The 21,199-nt window shown below is 33.4% G+C and overlaps 2 protein-coding genes across 6 annotated transcripts in view; both read right to left on the bottom strand.

Moving 5' to 3' along the window:
- The window catches only part of LOC132740274 (inner centromere protein A-like), an 80,109-nt gene extending 64,451 nt beyond the window's left edge, over window positions 1–15,658 (bottom strand). The window contains exon 1 of one of the 5 annotated variants that reach the window (XM_060728138.1): window positions 15,544–15,658. In XM_060728138.1, the coding sequence (XP_060584121.1) occupies window positions 15,544–15,583 (40 nt within the window). In that variant the 5' untranslated portion in view covers window positions 15,584–15,658. Of the gene's footprint in view, window positions 1–3,496; window positions 3,728–5,673; window positions 5,811–7,058; window positions 7,081–15,543 lie in introns of those variants that run through there. The other 4 variants (XM_060728144.1, XM_060728147.1, XM_060728137.1 and 1 more) reach the window with 4 other exon arrangements.
- A 2,243-nt stretch (window positions 15,659–17,901) lies between these two features.
- Window positions 17,902–18,708, bottom strand: LOC132740278 (phospholipid scramblase-like). The gene has a single exon (XM_060728157.1). It carries the CDS (start codon window positions 18,706–18,708, stop codon window positions 17,902–17,904), a length of 807 nt encoding a protein of 268 aa, XP_060584140.1.
- Between the last annotated feature and the right edge of the window lie 2,491 nt (window positions 18,709–21,199).

The raw sequence follows: 21,199 nt of genomic DNA, 5'->3' as shown, positions 1-21,199 counted from the left end.
TTTGAGTCTATATAAATTATTGCGATAAAATCTTGGGTGTCAATCCAAATTAATTAAATTGTACCCATCTCCAGCTCTGAATTTGGAAATGTCTATGATTTCAATACAACTACAATTACTGTAGTTGCGTACAATAAATTATATGATGTTCTTGCCTCTGGCTAAACAGGAACCAGGAGTAGTCTGGTCACTATCAGTCATGGCATAATGTTGTACCACCTTCGTGGTCGAGGGGTTAGAGTCGATGACTTCTAATCCAGTTACCTCTCTGGCATGGGTTCGATCCCCGGTAGATGCTTTGGTAGTTTAGCGCGAAGGAAGGTAGTCTAGTACTGGTGTAACTCTCCAGGAACGATGTTTAGGAAACTACCTGCCTATATGACTGAAATACTGTTGGGAAAAGGCGTAAAATGAAACAAACATGGGAAAAGGCGTAAAATGAAACAAACAAAACAAACAAACAATGTTTAACCTTGCATCGGTTAAACAATGGTACAAGTAAGTCATGGTCAGACTCATGGGGCAGCTATGTCCTTTAACCTGCTGAAGTTCTATAATGGAACACACACACAATTCAAGTGATTTCTATAATGAAAATATACAAAAGTTGATCTACCAACAGTATAGAGCCTGGTCAGACTGCATGGATGTGCATGCTGGCCTGGATCTATACAGGTGGCTTAGGTTATTTATGGTACAGGGTTAAGAAACATCAAACCAAGTTTAATATTTTGTATGTTATTTTTCTATCATGAAACAATTTATTAATATTGCCCCTTGACTTATAATCAACTATTTCTTATTAATCAGAATTATAATTGGTTTGGACATTCTGACTTTAGTGTAATATAAACTTGCAGCTTTATACCTTAGAAGCAAATATCTATTATGTTTACATCACTTTTAATTTCATTGACTTGCCAGTACCTTTGCATTCCATGTACTTATAATGTTATTAATATACCCTTGAACCCACTACCTTTTAAAAGTTAAATTTGACATTAGTCAAACTGCTGACTATTTACATAGTCATATATTTGTGCTTCCTGTTGGCAAGTTGGAAGTCCTGACCTACAACCTGGATTCTGTTGACATTAGCAATCTTGTTTACATACCTATTACCACAGGTACAAAGTTATATTATTTGGAATAAAATAGCACTGTATCTAAGATCATGAAAACTCAAGGTCTCCTTGCAGGCAGAACATAGTAACAGTAAACAAGAAGTATGATTCTGATATTGTTGTGTTTTCTATCTATATCATATAATTATATTTGCAAGACTGAGAAACAAAATTTTTCTATTTAAAATATGATAGAAAGTAAGATTTATCAAGATACAAAGAACACGATAGGCATATCAATATAATTATGTTGTTGTTTTGGGTTTTTTTTTTGTTGTTGTTTCAAAAGCTACAATAATAATCATACACAAATTTGATAAAAAAACTTTCCAAGCAAATTGGTCATAATATTAAATAATTACATAAACATTATTAAAAATTTTGTTCTGAAAAAGAGTAGCATTAATCTAAGATTAGCTTAAAATACTGATCTATGAAGTGCCCAAAAGATTAACAATACGAGGGCTGTTCAAAAAGTTCGTGGACTGCGGCTCTACTGTTCACATCTTTTCATTTGCGTAAATGATTTTACAAGAGACATAATGAAAATATGTCCTAAATAAACAGTGAAAAAATCAATACAATATGTTTACAAATAACAAATCTGTGACAGTTACAAATCACAAGGGGTGCACAATTCCGGCGCACGCTGATGATGAAACAAAATGACGTTCGTGACGTCGCAATATAAATCAAACATTTTACCAGCGTCATTGTTTCTGAAAGTACTCTTTTTAGTGTTCAATATCTGCGGATCATATACCAAAACCATTTTTCTGTTTGTGATGATGACCCGAGATATAAAGTGGTCATCTATTCGCTCCATTCTCCGTATAAAGGTCCGAGTGCCCTAGCATTCATTATCAAACGGTCCACCAAGGTAAATACACGTAATACAAATAATAACAACAATTATTTATTGTAAATACGCATATATCCTGATGAATGAAATAAAATATTATTTTAATTAAATTAAATTGTTTTGTCGGATTTGAATGCAGAAATAAAACATGTCGGACATTTCGCAAAACTTTCATAATGTCTGGACTTCTGTAGATCTTTTCCATTGACGTTTTAAACGTCCCAACAATTTGCCGCTAAAATTATCCGTCGCTCTTTCTGTCTGCGAGCATGTACTTGCCGTATTTGAATCGGTTGCACGACCTGAAACCAAGAGACTTGCTCGCCAACTCATTGTTCTTCGTTAATTTAATCACCTCATAAAAATATAAAGGGGTATCCCACATTTATTGGTAAAAATTTCGGAAAGAGCGAATTTCTAGTTTTTAAACGGGCTTTATACTTACCAACTTACCCGTCTGTCTACTGCTGCTCAAAACCTGTTTGTTCAGCTATTCAACGTCCAAACGACGTCAAATTTCAGATTTATGTCATTTAAATTTCAGATTTATGTCATTTAAATATTAATAGATGATTACTTGTATTTTACTTCATAAAATAATCATTCAGTTTGTTTCAACATTTGTTTATATTTAAACATTATATGAAAATTTCGGCGTGCGCCGATGTAACGTTGCCATGGTTATTAAAGTGCACATAACTCGTAAAGGAAATAAAAGTTTACAATAAAAGTAAATCTTACTTTTAGAAATAATAACACTCCTTCGATTCATATCCACTAAGGGTGTTTTTATGAACCAAGTAAAAAATGATAGCAAAAATCCACGAACTTTTTTAACATACCTCGTATGTAAGTGTTATAAGCCTGGGACCATAAAGGTAAACTTTGGAATTTAAAAGGTTAATTTCGACCACACAATTTCAAATGACTTATAAATATTATTATAAATGCAATGTCCAATTTAAGCTTTTTATCAAAAATGAACCTTAAAGCACCTTAAAGTCTTCATGTGGCTGTTTTTTGTTGTTGTTTTTTTTTAAATGACTCGGTGGCTTCTTCCAAATATCTCAGCACAGTCTGACAATGACTATGTTGCCTGTAAAATTCAAGCATTTTGATAGAGAAATTTGCACTTAAAAGACAATGCATGACTCAGAGAGCAGTGCAAATGCCCAATCAAAATGCTTATCAAATTATTTTATTTATTAACCCTTATACCACACTTAATATCTCAAATGGACTTGTCCAAATATCAATCTGGACAAAACCATTTCATCACTTTTAGGGATATTTTCAAAAACATGTACTTAATGAAAAGGAAATAATAAGTGCAGACCATGCATGATCAGCCGACTGACCTTGAACTGCACTGGTCGCATGGGTAGATTAAGCTGCAGCCAGCAGGCTAAAGGATCGAACTTTGCTGATAAGTAACTTAATTATTCAACAAGCAAACTGTTTTTAAAGAACACAGTCCTTCTGACATTGAAAACAGTTGTAATATACTTACTACCAATACAATCAATACTAGTACCTTTCAATTCTAACATCATCTGTAAAGATGGCTGAATAAATTATCCAACTTCATAAATCCAACTAACAATTATATATCCAAAATATCACATAAAATCATACAGTACATTACAACATCACAATAATGTTGGGAAAATTCCACTAAACCAGACATTTTGAACACTTGTGAAAGAATCTCTTGATTTTTTTTGTTTTTTCAAAATACGTGAGGAAGTAAATTGGTACAGTCCCAAATATTTCTGACAGCTAGAAATGATTACAGCAAATGCCTCAGTATACACACATGCAGGAGGAAATGATTGTTAGATAATATAACATGATTACTGTAGGCTATACCTTCTAGATTACAACCAACTGTCAATCATATCATATATTATCTTCAAGGTCAAATCATAAAAGGGTCTTGGGGTCCTATTATTACCTAATTTACACTTATTTAGACAGTAGTTCTAAGTAATGTTACAGTAAATCCTTGACTTGCCTAATGCTTAGAATCGGGGAAACAACATAAAATCTTTAAAAACTTTCTAATATTGTTTAACTATATAATACAATCATGTTTTATGGATATCAAATTCAATTCAAATAACAATAATATTTGTTCTACTACTAGAGTAATTAATGCATGTTTACAACTCCTAGTTAATTTGTTACACAATTAAGCCCATTTTTTCACCAAAGCTTAATTTGAATTTAAATATCCTCAACATAAATTAATGTCAACTTTTTTAACATGAATTATTGAATTACATTTGTAACTTGTGATTGCGACAGTAAAATAATTTGATACAATTGCACTCTGTTGAATGGTGGACTTCAGAAATACCGTAATTATTTTACTTTTAGTTTTCACAATGCTTATATAATAATGAGCTTGCTTTCTTATATAAATCACTAAACTATTTGTCTGATCAAAACCCCTGATTACTGATGTGCCAGATTATGCTTTTTTAAAAACAAAATGCCTACACCCAACAAAATAACACATTAAAATGTACTTGACATTTTGGCAATTTGTATTATGACATGTACATCATCGAGGGATATATATAGCCCGCCTATCAGATACATGTATTTAAGTTAAAAGGTTGGTATAAATTATATCATTGTTTCAACATAATAAAATATCATCAAGACACCATTAAACTTGTCTTCACCATACATGATTACATGATTTAATATTCAGGAAATGATAATTTACATCTTTACATATCATATGTACATGACAATGATGATGGGATTTTAATATTAAAGAGTATTCTTAATTGAGAATTTTAAAATATTAAATATTTAAGTCTCATCTCAAAATGCTTTTCTGGCTTAATGATCAACATTATTTTTTGTCCAATCACATTGTAGTATTTTTCAAATTTCTGCTAAGTCTAACTTAATTGACCAATTATTTTTGTTAATATGTATTATAACACACTAACCTATACTTAGTACTCTTGATTGTTCATACTTGTTTAAACATTAAATCAAACTTTTCCTACCTCTTTAGATCACCTCAAAGATCAATTCATGAGTCATTTTAAGGACAAGATGCACACAGTCATAACAAAATAGTACTATATACATGTAGCTAGCAGCAGCTAGTCAGCCTTAGCCTGCTAGTGGTGACTTGAATATATTCATGCATCAGTACATACTATGATCTGTTGTCACATCTGTACATCTGATCATGCTCTGCTATGTTCACAGTCCAGTCACTTATTATGAAATTTTCCCCTAAAATTGATAAATTGTTTGGATATTCAGTTTGTGACACCTGATTTATCCATTTAATGTTCAAACACTTACAGAAGAAAAGGGCACTGTGTTTAAGGTTTCTGCCAACCAAGGATTGTGGGTTTACATGGGTTCGAGCCCTACATAGCCATACTATGATACCAGTACTGGTTAGTTTCAGGAAATAGGGTTGAGCATGGGTTTAAATATGCTCACAATAGGGGAAAAACAGGTATGTGTAAACACAGAATACAAAACCCTCCATATTCAGTGTCACAATCAAGCACACCAGGGTTGAAGAGAGACAGATAAGTTCAAACTCTGAGATATCAGTATTCTGACTGATCTGACAAAGGCATAGAATCTTTACTGACCAATGAAAATTTTGAGATTCGAGTTGTATCAAAACAAAACTTTAAAACAAACCTTTATGTGTTTAAAATTCCAATGCCAGTATCTGATATCCATCCATTAACAAGATTATCCAAGTCTAAATACCACAATAAATATATCCATATATTTTGTTCACATAAAACTGTAGTTTTATATGAATTTAATGCTAGTTGTTGGGGATAATATTTCAACAATGTAGGGCAATGTATAGATGTATATAGATCTCAATACATCTCAATACATGAAATGCAAATATCTATATATATATACAAATATACATACAAAATGTTTAACCTTTCAAAATAGACTACCGGATCATGACACTGTGTATTTATATACAATCTATTTACACTGTACCTTGGGTAGTAAAATATCACTACTATCCTGTTGAAATTTTATCTATTCAGCAAATACCAAAGTAAGTAAATTGCCTGTCAAACAATAGATTATAATCATAGCTCAGCACACACACCTATAATTACAAAATCATTAATGATTTACATAGTTGGAGATTGAACTACATGTACAAGTACAAATGAACTACCCAATTGAATTGCATGACAATATTATGAAGGGATGTACATGTAGGCACAGTAATAGTCTGTATCCTAGAGCTTGTCTGTCAAATTTGTCAGCAAAGCCATTGGCCACAATGTGATAAGAAATCAAAGCAAAAAACAATCCAACACAATGCTGTTCATTGCTTGAAAAAGTTTAATGTCAAATATATTGTAAGTTAAAGACTAGCATAATAAACAATTTATTAGTTAAAATGTCAGCCTTCCTGTAGTTTAACAAGGTTTATTATGACTCACAAACACAAATCATGTGATGTCACGTAATCATGTAACTGCAAAATCAAACATAAAACTGCAGTTGTTCAAACAATATTGTTCAATTTTCTTCCCTTTCAATACAAACTAAAATCTGTCCAATGATTAATTAAACAACCTTTACTAGCGAAAACTATCCTATGGCAAGGGCTATAACTCTGCCAAAATAAGTTGTAAACAAATCTTGCTCAAATTACCACAGTAACAGTAAAATACCAACTTTCTATGTTGTAATTCTAAAAAAAACATTAATTATAAATGTAAAACAAGGAAACTGACACCATAGAAAAAACCTAAACAATTTTTTAATGAAAACCTTAACGTATCAATTGGCAATACTCATTAATTTGAAATATATTTCTGAACATGATGAATACCCTAATACTCTATAAAGTTTTGTCTTTTTTATAGTATCTTAAACAAATACCACAACTAAGGTATATCAATTAAAACAGTACAAAGAACTTTTAACACCATTTCTGAATCAGTTTAACATACATGTACGCGAACCTACAATAAAATAGCGATAAAACATGAATAAACTGATCTAAAACTTTCAAGTTTTGATAAAACACCAAACAATACCTGTCATATCTATACAATTTTTATTGAATTTTCATCCCATTTGAATGTATTATTAAAGATATACACATTCCAACTTCGGTACTGAATCAGTAATGACAGCCACTCCGTATATCAAACCTACAGGCTTGAGGATAACGTAAGGTATTTTCACGGTGATTTTCCTCCGCAATGAGACCGTGACCAAGGTTTGGAGGTATCTTTTTAATCAGTAGCCACACAATATAAACACCACAAATATGTATTTTACTATGTTTTGCTAAATACTATTGTCAGTGTACTATGTCATAACCATGTGACAATTTCTACATCTACGACAAATAGAATGATTACTATCATGAAGAGAAAACAATCATGTGTGACTACAGTTTCACCTTAAAACACTTAACTTATCAATACCTACATCAATTTTTTTTCCTATCAATACCTACATCTATGTAATTAATACATCACATTAGATCACTTACATCAGAATATGGGTGAAAGTCATATCCTTTTAATTCTGGTTAAAAAGTTTAATGCAGAAAAAAGATACCACATTCTTCACTATAGTAAGAAAATAACAGGGGTATACACCAAGCCAGTATATAAGCAGTAAAATAGTCATTACATAGTTACCATACCAGGTCTATCATTACAGTATACTGGTAACCATACACCCTGTAAAAATGTTCATATAAATGATACTAAACAGGTAATTGTACACCTGGATACAAGACTCAAATTGTCCTCTTTGTCAGATCACAACAGGAAAGTTTATATTAAATGTTTATAGGACATTTATCTGCAAACCCTTCATAATGTCAATGTCCTTATATGTTCAAAAGGACCTATACCCAAAGGAATGTTTGGTGGTATATAAACAGAGGATGAATGAATCAAATTAACTGTAAAGGCATGTCTACCATACAGCAGTCATGTTTATTGTGCAGTAGACAAGTCCATGGCACCAAGGAGCAGTCATGTCCACTGTCCACCATACAACAGTCATGTCCACTCTGTGCAGCAGTCATGTCCAAACTTCAAAAGTCAGGTCTACGGCAGTCACATTCACCTTGCCACAGTCATGTCAACTATGCAGCAGTCAGTCAGCAGTGATGTCCAATTACAGCAGTCACATCCACGCAGTTGCAGTCAAGTCCACCGTGTAGCAGTCACCTCAACTGTACAGCAGTGATGTCTATTGAGCAGCAGTCAAGCCCAACATTCAGTAGTCACATCTACCGTGCATCATTTCCACTGTGCAGTTGTCATGTTAACTGTGCTGTACATCACGATGTAACAAAAGCTTTCGATTTCTTTAAAATATACAGTCATTTTTGTGTAATACAAAACAATTTCTTGAACAGTTTCAGCAGGTATTCAAGTCCCAGCACAATTGTCACTTTGATCTCACAAAACAATGACATTTATAGAAAACATAATGTTGTTTATTACCAAATTGAGAGAAATATAAGTAGTCAACCCTGGACATGGAAACCTATAGAGACTTTCAAACCCTAATAAGCCAGTCTGTGCTTGTTATAATACTGCAATAAACATCACAACGTACAATACAGTATCAATCACATCGATATTTCTATAAATGTAATGATATATAAATGTAGGCGATATAATAAACCAGTTGAATATGTCACTTTATGTAAATAAAACACTTTTCCTGTCCAAATTGGCCATCAAATAACAAAACTGATCAATAAACATAATGATAAAAACAATGACAATCAGAAATTGTTTTTTCTTTTAACCTTCTGAATTAATGTATTGGACTTACCTAGCTTAATCTATTTTTGGAACTGTCCATTATCAATTTTGGGGGATATCAACTTATTATAAAGATGATTATAAGTTGGTCAGTAAACAGAATAGAGCCTGCATGGTCAGAGCACATGGATGTGCAGGCTCTGAGGCCTGGCATTGAATATACTTGTGGCAAAAGGCTTACCACTTTCATTTCCAGCAAGTTATGGGTTTAACGAATGCCACAATTACAAATCTTTACCAAATAACAGTTCTGGTGAACTTTCTTAAAAATTGAATGACTTCATTAGCCTTTCAGGTGTTATAACTCAGGTGTCATGATTCAAATAAGTCAAAAATTAAACTTTCTTGCATATGATGTTTTACTCCAAGAATTAAGGCTCTAACTTATAGATAGTCCAGAAGATGTGAAATGCTATATTGCTGATGTTAAAAGTTGTCTATAGACAAACTAATGAGGCAAAAACAATATTTCAGTTGATCCCGAGATACTGCTGCTTAGAAATATACAGATTTAGTCATTTTAAAACGTAAAAATTTATATAGGTAACAAGTAAAAATACTTCTGTATACACCCTGACTGTGGCAATATGTGAAACCAAAGCAATGCATTCACCTTTAAGTATGGCAACTAGCTGTAACCTAACTTGGTTGTCAGTCTGTCTGTATGAGTGACACTCCAAAGCCATAATTTTTTTTAATTTTAACACCATAATGAGGTGATAACAATGTTTCCTTGTAAAACATTGTTAATGTATACCAGTTCAAAACATTGTTAATGTATACCAGTTCAAAACATTGTTAATGTATACCAGTTAAAAACATTGTTAATGTAATACCAGTTCAAAACATTGTTAATGTATACCAGTTCATAAATGATTCAATTTCTAAAGATAGAGAGACAACTAGAGGTCAGAGTTATGGTAGGTGCACAGGCAAAAGTATCGGACCTGGGAAGAAAAAATATGACCAGATTGATAAAAAAAAACCTGTGTTCATCTTAAAAGTGTCAAAAAACCAAAACAAAAATGTATATAATGACCCCCTTTAAAATATACTATAAGTTAAGAGAAGGCCGGAAACTCCAGATTCGAGCCTACGAGCAAGGGATTCATTTCCCGGGCCGTTGTGAAAACAATTGGCCAGACAATTAAAAAAAACTTTATCACTATTTCACGTTTATATAAAGCTTCAAAATGAGACCAACCCCAAGTCTCTAGCCCTTCCCGTTCATGAAATATCTATCAGGAAACGAGCGACTTCGTGCTAAAAATCCTTGGTAGACATAATTGCGGCACAACAATTCGGTACGTAAACATAGACTAATACATGTATGTCAGCTGACTACGGGTCAAAATTACTTGAATTTACAAAATAATATTACTAAATACATTAAGTTGGACCACTCACAACCGTCAGTAGCATCTGATACACGCAAAATTCGAATTTTAAACCTTTCCACGGTCTTTAGATTACTTTCTACGCCATTGTCAATCAGCTGTTCGATATTTTGTAACGAGTCTTCTGATTGGCCAATAGCAACGAAAACCGCAACGTTTCACACAAGATGCCTAATGGCGTAGAAAGCGATTGAAAGTGGGTAGGTGTGGCACAAACTGAACTGTTTATTGTACATGTCTTGTGTTTTATCATTCACAATGTATGTTTCAATTTCATGAAACCAGGAAGTTGAAAAATACTGCTTTACTGCTTAAATTTGATTTATGTAACAGAGATGATCTAGACAAAGAAACAAACACAAACAAAGTGAAAACAACATCATCAATAACCTGCCATGCTTATAACCACAACTCTGTTTATCAATATAAAAACTTTATTCTAATATTTTATGCGTCTTTGGGCAAAATTAAACATCTTTGAAATCTATGCTTTAAGCAGCAATAAACATGTGTACCAGGACGCCAGATCATGCGACACCCTGATATTAATTTATGAAGTTATCACCACCAGTTTAATCATTATGACAAATGATAGAAGTATCATAATACAAAAGTATGAGAACTTCAAAGCCAGCTAATAGGTCATGTAAGTCATACATCGTGCTACAATGTTAACATGTTATATAAAATGACTCAAACCACAACAGTTCAATTAATCAATTAATTAAAATAAGGCTGTCACAAAGAGATCTATCCAAGTCAAATATTACTTTTATAATTTTCACCGCCTGAATAAACGTTACATTTATAAAGGTAACATGTTACAATCATAGGTAATGTCATAATTATATAGGTAATAATGTTACATTTAGATAAATAATATGATTTCACTTAAACAAGATTTTTTGAATAACATAATTATCTGACCAATACATGTCCAAAATGAGAAGTATTTCTATAACTAATGTGGCCAAAGGGCTTAAACCTGACAAAATATTAAATCAGTTGAAATTTATGTCAACAAGAAAAGTTCATCGATTTGAGAGATAAAATCTAGTAATGTCTCCAAATATGTTAATAAATTAATGTACCATGACATAGAAAAAATGAGGCAACATTCCTTATACTAACAGTGTTGATTTAAAAAAAAACATCAAACTTTCAATCTTAAACAGTTACAAAAAGCTCATTTTTCAAGTGTACTTTTGCAGACAAGTTTTAAATATTTAGAGTATATTTTGATGTTAGAAGGAAAACTTTGGTGTAATACATACATGTACATTATCTTATTTTCTGCAAATCAGAAGACATAATTAGTAAAATCTTGCTAAATAATGTCTTGATCATTAAAGGATCCAGAATCATAGTTACATCTAGAAAATAAATATTCATATAACACATCAATTAAGAAATGACATCTATATTAACTCATAATTCGGCATCGCCCAAACCAGTGTGAGGTCTGTCAGGCCTTTTCCTAGCCATTTTGCGAAAAAGTACAGTACTTAGCCCAGTTTGGGAAATTTTGCGTCGTTAAATTGCTTAATTGGGAAAAATATTTACTTATGTAATACCTTTTGAAACCTCCTCATGCTCTTTTGGCATAGTATTTTAAATTGTGCAAAGTTGTTTATTCCAACCAATGCAAACATCATTCGAAGCATAAAAAAGTACATTAAAATTTGACAATGAAATCATATGTTTGGAAACATCATGATCTATATGATACCATACTGGGATGACCTGCAGCAAATTTTGTCAGTTTTTGATAGCATGAATTTCAATTTGATTGGGATTTTTTTAAAGACCATTTTGAATATACAAGAAACTTCATGCTTCTCTTAAATCTAAAAAATACTGATTTTCCTACTGTAGTGCAAACATTCAATTCACAAACATGACTTCAACTGAACTTGGAATTCTCATGTCTATATATAATTCACAATAGATATATATGTATATAATTTAATTTATTACTAATCTATTAAACATTTAGAACAGAATCTTACCAGAATGTACATTGACACCAATATTTATAGACACATCTTTCATGCTTGAAATAACAAACACTGTATATCACAAATATTCTATCCCAAAATTTGAAATCCAAAGGCTTATAATCAAATCACTGTGGTCAAAGCCAATCACATTAGCATAAGAAGGTCCTTCAAACCACGCTATAATCTTCAAGTGTCCAGCAATAAAATTCTTAACATCAGTAATTGATCATATTTCATATATAGACTATACAGGTAACATGTAGATGACACATTAAATCATGTACTAGGTATGGCTAACTGGTGGACTGTCAAACAAGAGCTGTCAGTTAACACGTTCACCTGTCTTTACCTGTCATAGTATCATCATCAAAAAATAATACACTAAAAAACAATTTTCTTTTCATGTCAAACTTTCTAAAAAGCATCCTCCCAATAATAATGCTACATAAATTTACATCTAACAATTTGATTTTATTTAATAAACTTTTCAATAGTTAAATAATATGGAGTATTTCATATATCAAATATTGCAGTGCTTGGGTGCATTTCCTTCCAACCAGAGATACATTTTTTTTTAAAAGGGATACAGTAATACACAAGCAACAACCAAAAATTTTCACAACTATTTTGTAATCTTTTGATACCCGAAGTGATTTACTGTTTACTTTATCCAAGATGATTTTCCTTTTGGTTTTGTGACTTTTGTCACAACAACACAGTAGAGACTAGATGTCATATAGCCTGCCACTTTTCAATTTTACTGGTGGAGGAAGATCTCAGGTCCCTTCCATTCTGAGTCTTAGTAGAACCACAAACATCCCATAAGGTAGCTTTATAGCTTAATCACTGAATAAATTTTAAACAGTTTTGAGACTTTTATGAATTTATTACTTAAAATAACAAAAACCTCAAAATGGTTTTCATATAAATAAATATACCTTTAAATATATAAAATAACTCAGTTTTTATGTTAATACTTGTTCTGAGGAAAATTTTTACTTGTCCCACATTATAATCTGTGATCTAATCAAGTTAAGACAATGCAATTCTATTTGGTAATTCCTTGGTAACATGAATAATGAGGTAATGATCAATGTTGTCATTAATTGATTATTGTATCTCTTTAAATAGTATCAATCATCCTTTATTGTAATAAAATAATGGAAATTACTTCTGCAGATGCATTCCCATGTCTCATTATGATATTAATATAAAACTTTAAAGGCCCACACAACAGTAACAACTCTCTAATCAACTCATATACTCACAGTAATACAACATATATTAATCTAAATTTACAGCTTTCCTTACATAATCAGTCAATCACTGTACTTTTACAATATTTTTACTAATTAAGTTACTATAAATTTCTAGATAATCAAATAAGCATAATTATGGAGATGATCATCATTTAAAAAGAAAGGTATTTTAAAATATCCAAATTTGTGTCAACAAACTCGGTGATTGTTTCCCCTTTAATTTACAGACTGTTTCCCCTAGCCAATATAGATATATATTTTCCCTTTAATATGGTTTATTTCCCCCTGAAATGTCCTGTGCACATTCTTTACCAGAACCATGACTGAACAGCAGCCTATGATTTTTTGCCCTATACTTTAATAGAACTAAATAATGGCTGTTTCCCCTTTTATTAAAAGCAATGCAGTAAAGGAGAAATTATGAAAATGCCAAAGTTATGAAGCCTTGTATTATCTTACAAGATAGTTCTGATCAGCATTTCTGAAGAAAACAGGACAAAAGCTCCACACCCTTTTCATCAATGCAGACATTTAACCTCAAATTCATTTTTGAAGGACGGACATTTGCCACATAAAAAATTTCTGAGGGCATTCCTGCGTTATTTAAGTTTGCAATTTATTAATATACTTATAGGATTATATTCAAGCAAAAACAAAGCGTGACACTATAATTTATCTCTTTTATCACAGTACACTTTACTTCTATATTATTCTTTTTCTGTAATAAAAAATGTTTCAATTGAATAGTAGTGACAATGTTAAAACATAGGACAGGGGTTTGGGCAAGAATCTGCCCTTAACATTTATATTGGGTGAGAAAGGTGAGACTGATAAAGGGGAAGAATAAATGTCGGCACTTTCAAAACATATACGAGACGGCACATACAGTATGCACCACTGCATAGTGCTTAACATTTATACTGGTTGAGCAGGGTCAGATTCAAAACATATACAAGAGGGCAAATATCCATCACTGCTAAGTAAGGGGGGAAACATGTCCTGGATCTTTTCTTAAATTTGAACAGAGGCAATCAACATACATGTAGCAATTTTGATGAATCTTTAGTAATAGCTTACTAAATTGTACCTTTCTATCTTTCATTAATGTCAAACCCCTCGCTGGGATGTAGACATGACTATAGACTAGTCACTTCAGAGAAAGCTATGAGAAACAAGGGAATCCGGGAACCAGTCCCTAGCTCTTATTGAAAAGACCCCTTGGTTCTTTTACATGCCCAGTGTATAGCACTGATACATGCGAAAATTACCTGGATTTCTTACCAGTACACCTCTAGTTAAGTGGGAAACACTGAAAGTGTCTTTGAAAATCCCAAGGGTGTTACCCAGGATCAAACCCGGGACCGCAGGAGTGACTGCCAGTAGTCTAACCAACTGAGCTATCGCGCCACCTTATGTAAAGTATGGCTACTCCCAACAGCTTCAACAGTGTGTATAGGCTAGTGATATGTGACTCACATACAGCTAGAACTTTTGGCTAGCAATGTGGGCCCCGTACGACTAGCCACTGCCTTTAGATAAATAGCTTTAATAGTTTGTTGCAACATATCAAGTTAAATTAGATTTTTCTCTTTTTCAGGCATATATATCTTCTCCAGGACGCCTCTGTGATGTCACCGATTTCTGAGACATTATGGCATGTATGGCAAATTATGATATAAATATATCTCATGAGCAAATCAAATCTAGTTTTAAGTTTGAACCAACTCACTTCAGTAGCCTACTAGGTGTTGAATTAAAATTAGATGGCATCGTGAAAAAAGGTAAATCTTTTGAAAATTTATAAAAGTTAAATTACTTCAATTAGCATGTGTTTCCTTGTTTGTTTTATAATCTTTAAGAACCGATTATCATTTTTCGCAACATCGCCCAAAAATTAAACAAACAAAGTTGGCCAGATCAACCGCAAAAAGGGAACCGCTTTTCATTTTTGTGGATAAAGTACGCAGTATATATTAGTATAACATTGTATTTCTGTAAAAGCTGCAAATTAGACAGTGATCAAGTTTATTTTATTTTATATAAAGGGTCATAGAAACGATTTTTTTACCATCCGGTCCAAGATTCACCTTCGTTTCTTCGTCCGCCATATTGCAAATGACGTCATGGTATGAATTACTCCCCTTTGCGGAAAATGGAACGGCACCCGTAACCTTGTAGCTTGTAGGCCCAAACACAGTAACTAAATGTCTTAACAAATTAAATCTATGAATTAAAACGCTTGTCATAAAGTGAAACAATCTTAGCACCAATTAATTGCCATTGCTCATAATGTTTTAATCAGTTAATAAATTTAACATGTAGATATTTATTTTATCTGTGATTCTATTCAGAGAAGTCTCAGTTCTATTATTTAACGTCTACATCATACTGCTTAACAATCAATTCTGATTATGACTAGCTGGCATTTTTTCGTCAAATTGCGCCATCAACAATCAGATATATCCTGTCGTTTACACGAGTCAATAAAATTTAATTTTCGGGCATTTATTAACAAAAATTATAACTACGTACAGTAGATCTAGCAGATCTAGTAGGTCTACTGATTACTGTTAGGCCTATACACCTAGTACTAGAGATATTGTTGATTGGCATTTTGTGTACGAATTCGAAATATGTAAGACATCAAACACAACGCAGTTTCATGCTAGGCTATTGAGTATACAGTCAAGAAAGTTTTAGAAGGGAGGCTACCTAAACTTAACTTCAAACAGTCTAGTATTGATTGCACCCCTTCTTAGAGTTAGTTCATCTGTATTAGAACTGGTTGCTTCATTGCGGAAGAGATAGCTAAATAAGAAGAGAAACACATGAACTATCATGAATTGAGAAAAATATAGCGATACATCAGAATACGTTTTAGGTGTTGAACTTTTTTTCCGTATTATTATCCGTATACCAGGTTTTTTACAATAGTAAAGACCTGCACAAGAACTACGTACGCGTCTTCAACATTCAATTCAAATCAAGTATCTTAAGTGACGATCCTTTTATTTAAATAAAGTATCTTAAATGTCGATGCTTTTATATAAACAAAGTATTTTAATGACGATGTATTTATATAAACAAAGTAATGATGGTGCTTTTATTTAAATGAAGTCTCTCTCAGTAACATATAAGGTGTCTTACGCAGCCTCTATCAACATAAGATGTCTTAACGCAGCCTCTATCAAAAATAAGGTGTCTTAACGCAGCCTCTATCAACATAAGGTGTCTTAACGCAGCCTCTATCAACATAAGGTGTCTTAACGCAGCCTCTATCAACATAAGGTGTCTTAACGCAGCCTCTATCAACATAAGATGTCTTAACGCAGCCTCTATCAACATAAGGTGTCTTAACGCAGCCTCTATCAACATAAGATGTCTTAACGCAGCCTCTATCAACATAAGGTGTCTTAACGCAGCCTCTATCAACATAAGATGTCTTAACGCAGCCTCTATCAACATAAGATGTCTTAACGCAGCCTCTATCAACATAAGATGTCTTAACGCAGCCTCTATCAACATAAGGTGTCTTAACGCAGCCTCTATCAACATAAGATGTCTTAACGCAGCCTCTATCAAAATAAGGTGTCTTAACGCAGCCTCTATCAACATAAGGTGTCTTAACGCAGCCTCTATCAACATAAGATGTCTTAACGAAGCCTCTATCAACATAAGATGTCTTAACGCAGATTTCATCAACATGAGGTGACTTAATGCAGCTTTCATCAACATTAGGTGACTTAATGCAGCTTTCATCAACATAAGGTATCTTAACGCTGCTTTCATCAACATTAGGTATCTTAACGCGGCTTACATCAACATTAGGTGTCTTTTCGCTGGTTTCATCATCATAAGGTGACTTAACGCTGCTTTCATCAACATTATGTGTCTTAACACTGCTTTTATCATTATTAGGTGACCTAATGCTGCTTTTATCATTATTAGTTGACTTAACGCTGCTTTCATCAGCATTATGTGTCTTAACGCTGATTTTATCATTATTTGGTGACTTAATGCTGCTTTTATCATTATTAGTTGACTTAACGCTGCTTTCATCAACATTATGTGTCTTAACGCTGCTTTTATCATTATTAGGTGACTTAATGCTGCTTTTATCATTATTAGTTGACTTAACGCTGCTTTCATCAACATTATGTGTCTTAACGCTGCTTTTATCATTATTAGGTGACTTAATGCTGCTTTTATCATTATTAGTTGACTTAACGCTGCTTTCATCAACATTATGTGTCTTAACGCTGCTTTTATCATTATTAGGTGACTTAATGCTGCTTTTATCATTATTAGGTGACTTTACGCTGCTTTAGTCAACATAAGGTGTCTTGACGCTGCTTTCATCAACATTAGGTATCTTTACGCTGCTTTCATCAACATTAGATGTCTTAACGCGGCTTTCATCAACATTTTATGTCTTAACGCTGATTTCATCTACATAAGGTATCTTAACGCTGCTTTCACCAACATTAGGTGTCTTAAGGCTGCTTCCATCAACATTAGATGTCTTAACGCGGCTTTCATCAACATTATGTGTCTTAACGCTGATTTCATCTACATCAGGTATCTTAACGCTGCTTTCACCAATATTAGGTGTCTTAAGGCTGCTTCCATCAACATTAGGTGACTTAACGCTGCTTTCATCAACATTAGGTATCGTAACGCTGCTTACATCAACATTAGATGTCTTAACGCGGCTTTCATCAACATAAAGTGTCTTAACGCTGATTTCATCTACATAAGGTATCTTAACGCTGCTTTCACCAACATTAGGTGTCTTAAGGCTGCTTCCATCAACATTACGTGTCTTTTCGCTTGATTCATCATCATAAGGTGGCTGAACGCTGCTTTCATCAACATTATGTGTCTTTTCGCTGGTTTCATCATCATAAGGTATCTTAACGCTGCTTTCATCAACATTAGGTATCTTAACGCTGCTTTCATCAACGTAAGTTGTCTTAACGCTGCTTTCATCAACATTAAATGCCTTTCCGCTGCTTACATCAACATTAGGTGCCTTAACGCTGCTTTCATCAACATTAAATGTCTTTACGCTGCTTTCATCAACATAAGGTGTCTTAACGCTGCTTTCATCAACATAAGGTATATTAACGCTGCTTTCACCAACAATAGGTGTCTTCACGCTGCTTTCATCAACATAAGGTATCTTAACGCTTCTTTCATCAACATTAATGTGTCTTAACGCTGCTTTTATCATTATTAGGTGACTTAAATGCTACTTTTATCATATATAGGTGACTTAACGCTGCTTCATCAACACATTAGGTGCCTAACGCTGCTGTCATCAACATTAGGTGACTTAACGCTGCTTTCATCAACATTATGTGACTTTACGCTGCTTTCATCAACATTAGGTGTCTTAACGCTGCTTTTATCATTATTAGATGACTTAATGCTGCTTTTATCATTATAAGGTGACTTAACGCTGCTTTCATCAACATTAGGTGACTTAACGCTGCTTTTATCATTATTATGTGTTTTAATGCTGCTTTCATCATTATAAGGTGACTCATCGCTGCTTTCATCAACATTAGGTGACTTAACGCTGCTTTCATCAACATTAGGTGCCTTAACGCTGCTTTCATCAACATTTAATGTCTAAACGCGGCTTTCATCAACATTAGGTGTCTTAACGCTGCTGTCATCAACATTAGGTGACTTAACGCTGCTTTCATCAACATTATGTGACTTAACGCTGCTTTCATCAACATTAGGTGTCTTAACGCTGCTTTTATCATTATTAGGTGACTTAACGCTGCTTTTATCATTATTATGTGTTTTAATGCTGCTTTCATCATTATAAGGTGACTTATCGCTGCTTTCATCAACATTAGGTGACTTATCGCTGCTTTCATCAACATTAGGTGACTTAACGCTGCTTTCATCAACATTAGGTGCCTTAACGCTGCTTTCATCAACATTTAATGTCTAAACGCGGCTTTCATCAACATTAGGTGCATTAACGCGACTTTCATCAACATTAGATGTCTTTACGCTGGTTACATCAACATTAGATGTCTTACCGCGGCTTTCATCAATATAAGGTGCCTTTACGCGGCTTTCATCAACACAAGGTGCCTTAACGCTGCTTTAATCAACATTAGGTGACCTAACGCTGCTTTCATCAACATAAGATATTAGGTATCTTAACGCTGTTTTCATCAATATTATGGATCTTAACGCTGCTTTCATCAACATTAGGTATCTTAACGCTGCTTTCATCAATATTAGGTATCTTAACGCTGCTTTCTTCAACATTAGGTATCTTTACGCTGCTTTCACCAACATTAGGTGTCTTAACGCGGCTTTCATCATCATAAGATGTCTTAACGCTGCTTTCATAAACATTAGGTATCTTAACGCTGCTTTCATCATTATTAGGTATCTTAGCGCTGCTTTCATCAACATTAGGTATCTTAACGCTGCTTTCATCAATATTAGGTATCTTAACGCTGCTTTCTTCAACATTAGGTATGTTTACGCTGCTTTCACCAACATTAGGTGTCTTAACGCGGCTTTAATCATCATAAGATGTCTTAACGCTGCTTTCATCAACATAAGGTGCCTTAACGCAGATTTCATCAACATTAAATGTCTTAACGCTGCTTTCTTCAACATTAGGTATCTTTACGCTGCTTTCACCAACATTAGGTGTCTTAACGCGGCTTTCATCATTATTAGGTATCTTAGCGCTGCTTTCATTAACATAATGTATCTAAACGCTGCTTTCATCATTATTAGGTATCTTAGCGCTGCTTTCATCAACATTAGGTGCCTTAACGCAGATTTCATCAACATAAGATGTCTTAACGCTGCTTTCATCAACATAAGATGTCTTAACGCTGCTTTCATCAACATAAGATGTCTTAACGCTGCTTTCATCAACATAAGGTGCCTTAACGCTGCTTTCATCAACATTAGGTGTCTTAACGCTGCTTTCATCAACATTAGGTATCTTAACGCTGCTTTCATCAACATTAGATGTCTTAACGCGGCTTTCATCAACATTATGTGTCTTAACGCTGATTTCATCTACATCAGGTATCTTAACGCTGCCTTCACCAATATTAGGTGTCTTAAGGCTGCTTCCATCAACATTAGGTGACTTAACGCTGCTTTCATCAACATTAGGTATCGTAACGCTGCTTTCATCAACATTAGATGTCTTAACGCGGCTTTCATCAACATTATGTGTCTTAACGCTGATTTCATCTACATAAGGTATCTTAACGCTGCTTTCACCAACATTAGGTGTCTTAAGGCTGCTTCCATCAACATTACGTGTCTTTTCGCTTGATTCATCATCATAAGGTGGCTGAACGCTGCTTTCATCAACATTATGTGTCTTTTCGCTGGTTTCATCATCATAAGGTATCTTAACGCTGCTTTCATCAACATTATGTGTCTTAACGCTGCTTTTATCATTATAAGGTGACTTAATGCTGCTTTTATCATTATAAGGTGACTTAACGCTGCTTTCATCAACATTAGGTGTCTTAACGCTGCTTTCATCAACATTAGGCACCTTAATGCTGCTTTCATCAACATTAAATGTCTTTACGCTGCTTTCATCAACATTAGGTGTCTTAACGCATCTTACATCAACATTAGGTGCCTTAACGCTGCTTTCATCAACATTAGGTGTATTAATGCGGCTTTCATCAACATAAGGTATCTTAACGCTTCTT

This window comes from Ruditapes philippinarum, unplaced genomic scaffold, assembly GCF_026571515.1.
Source record: "Ruditapes philippinarum isolate M1 unplaced genomic scaffold, ASM2657151v2 ctg2450_1_1_1_1, whole genome shotgun sequence".
NCBI classification, from domain to species: domain Eukaryota; kingdom Metazoa; phylum Mollusca; class Bivalvia; order Venerida; family Veneridae; genus Ruditapes; species Ruditapes philippinarum.
This window is presented reverse-complemented; position numbering and strand designations above follow the sequence as displayed.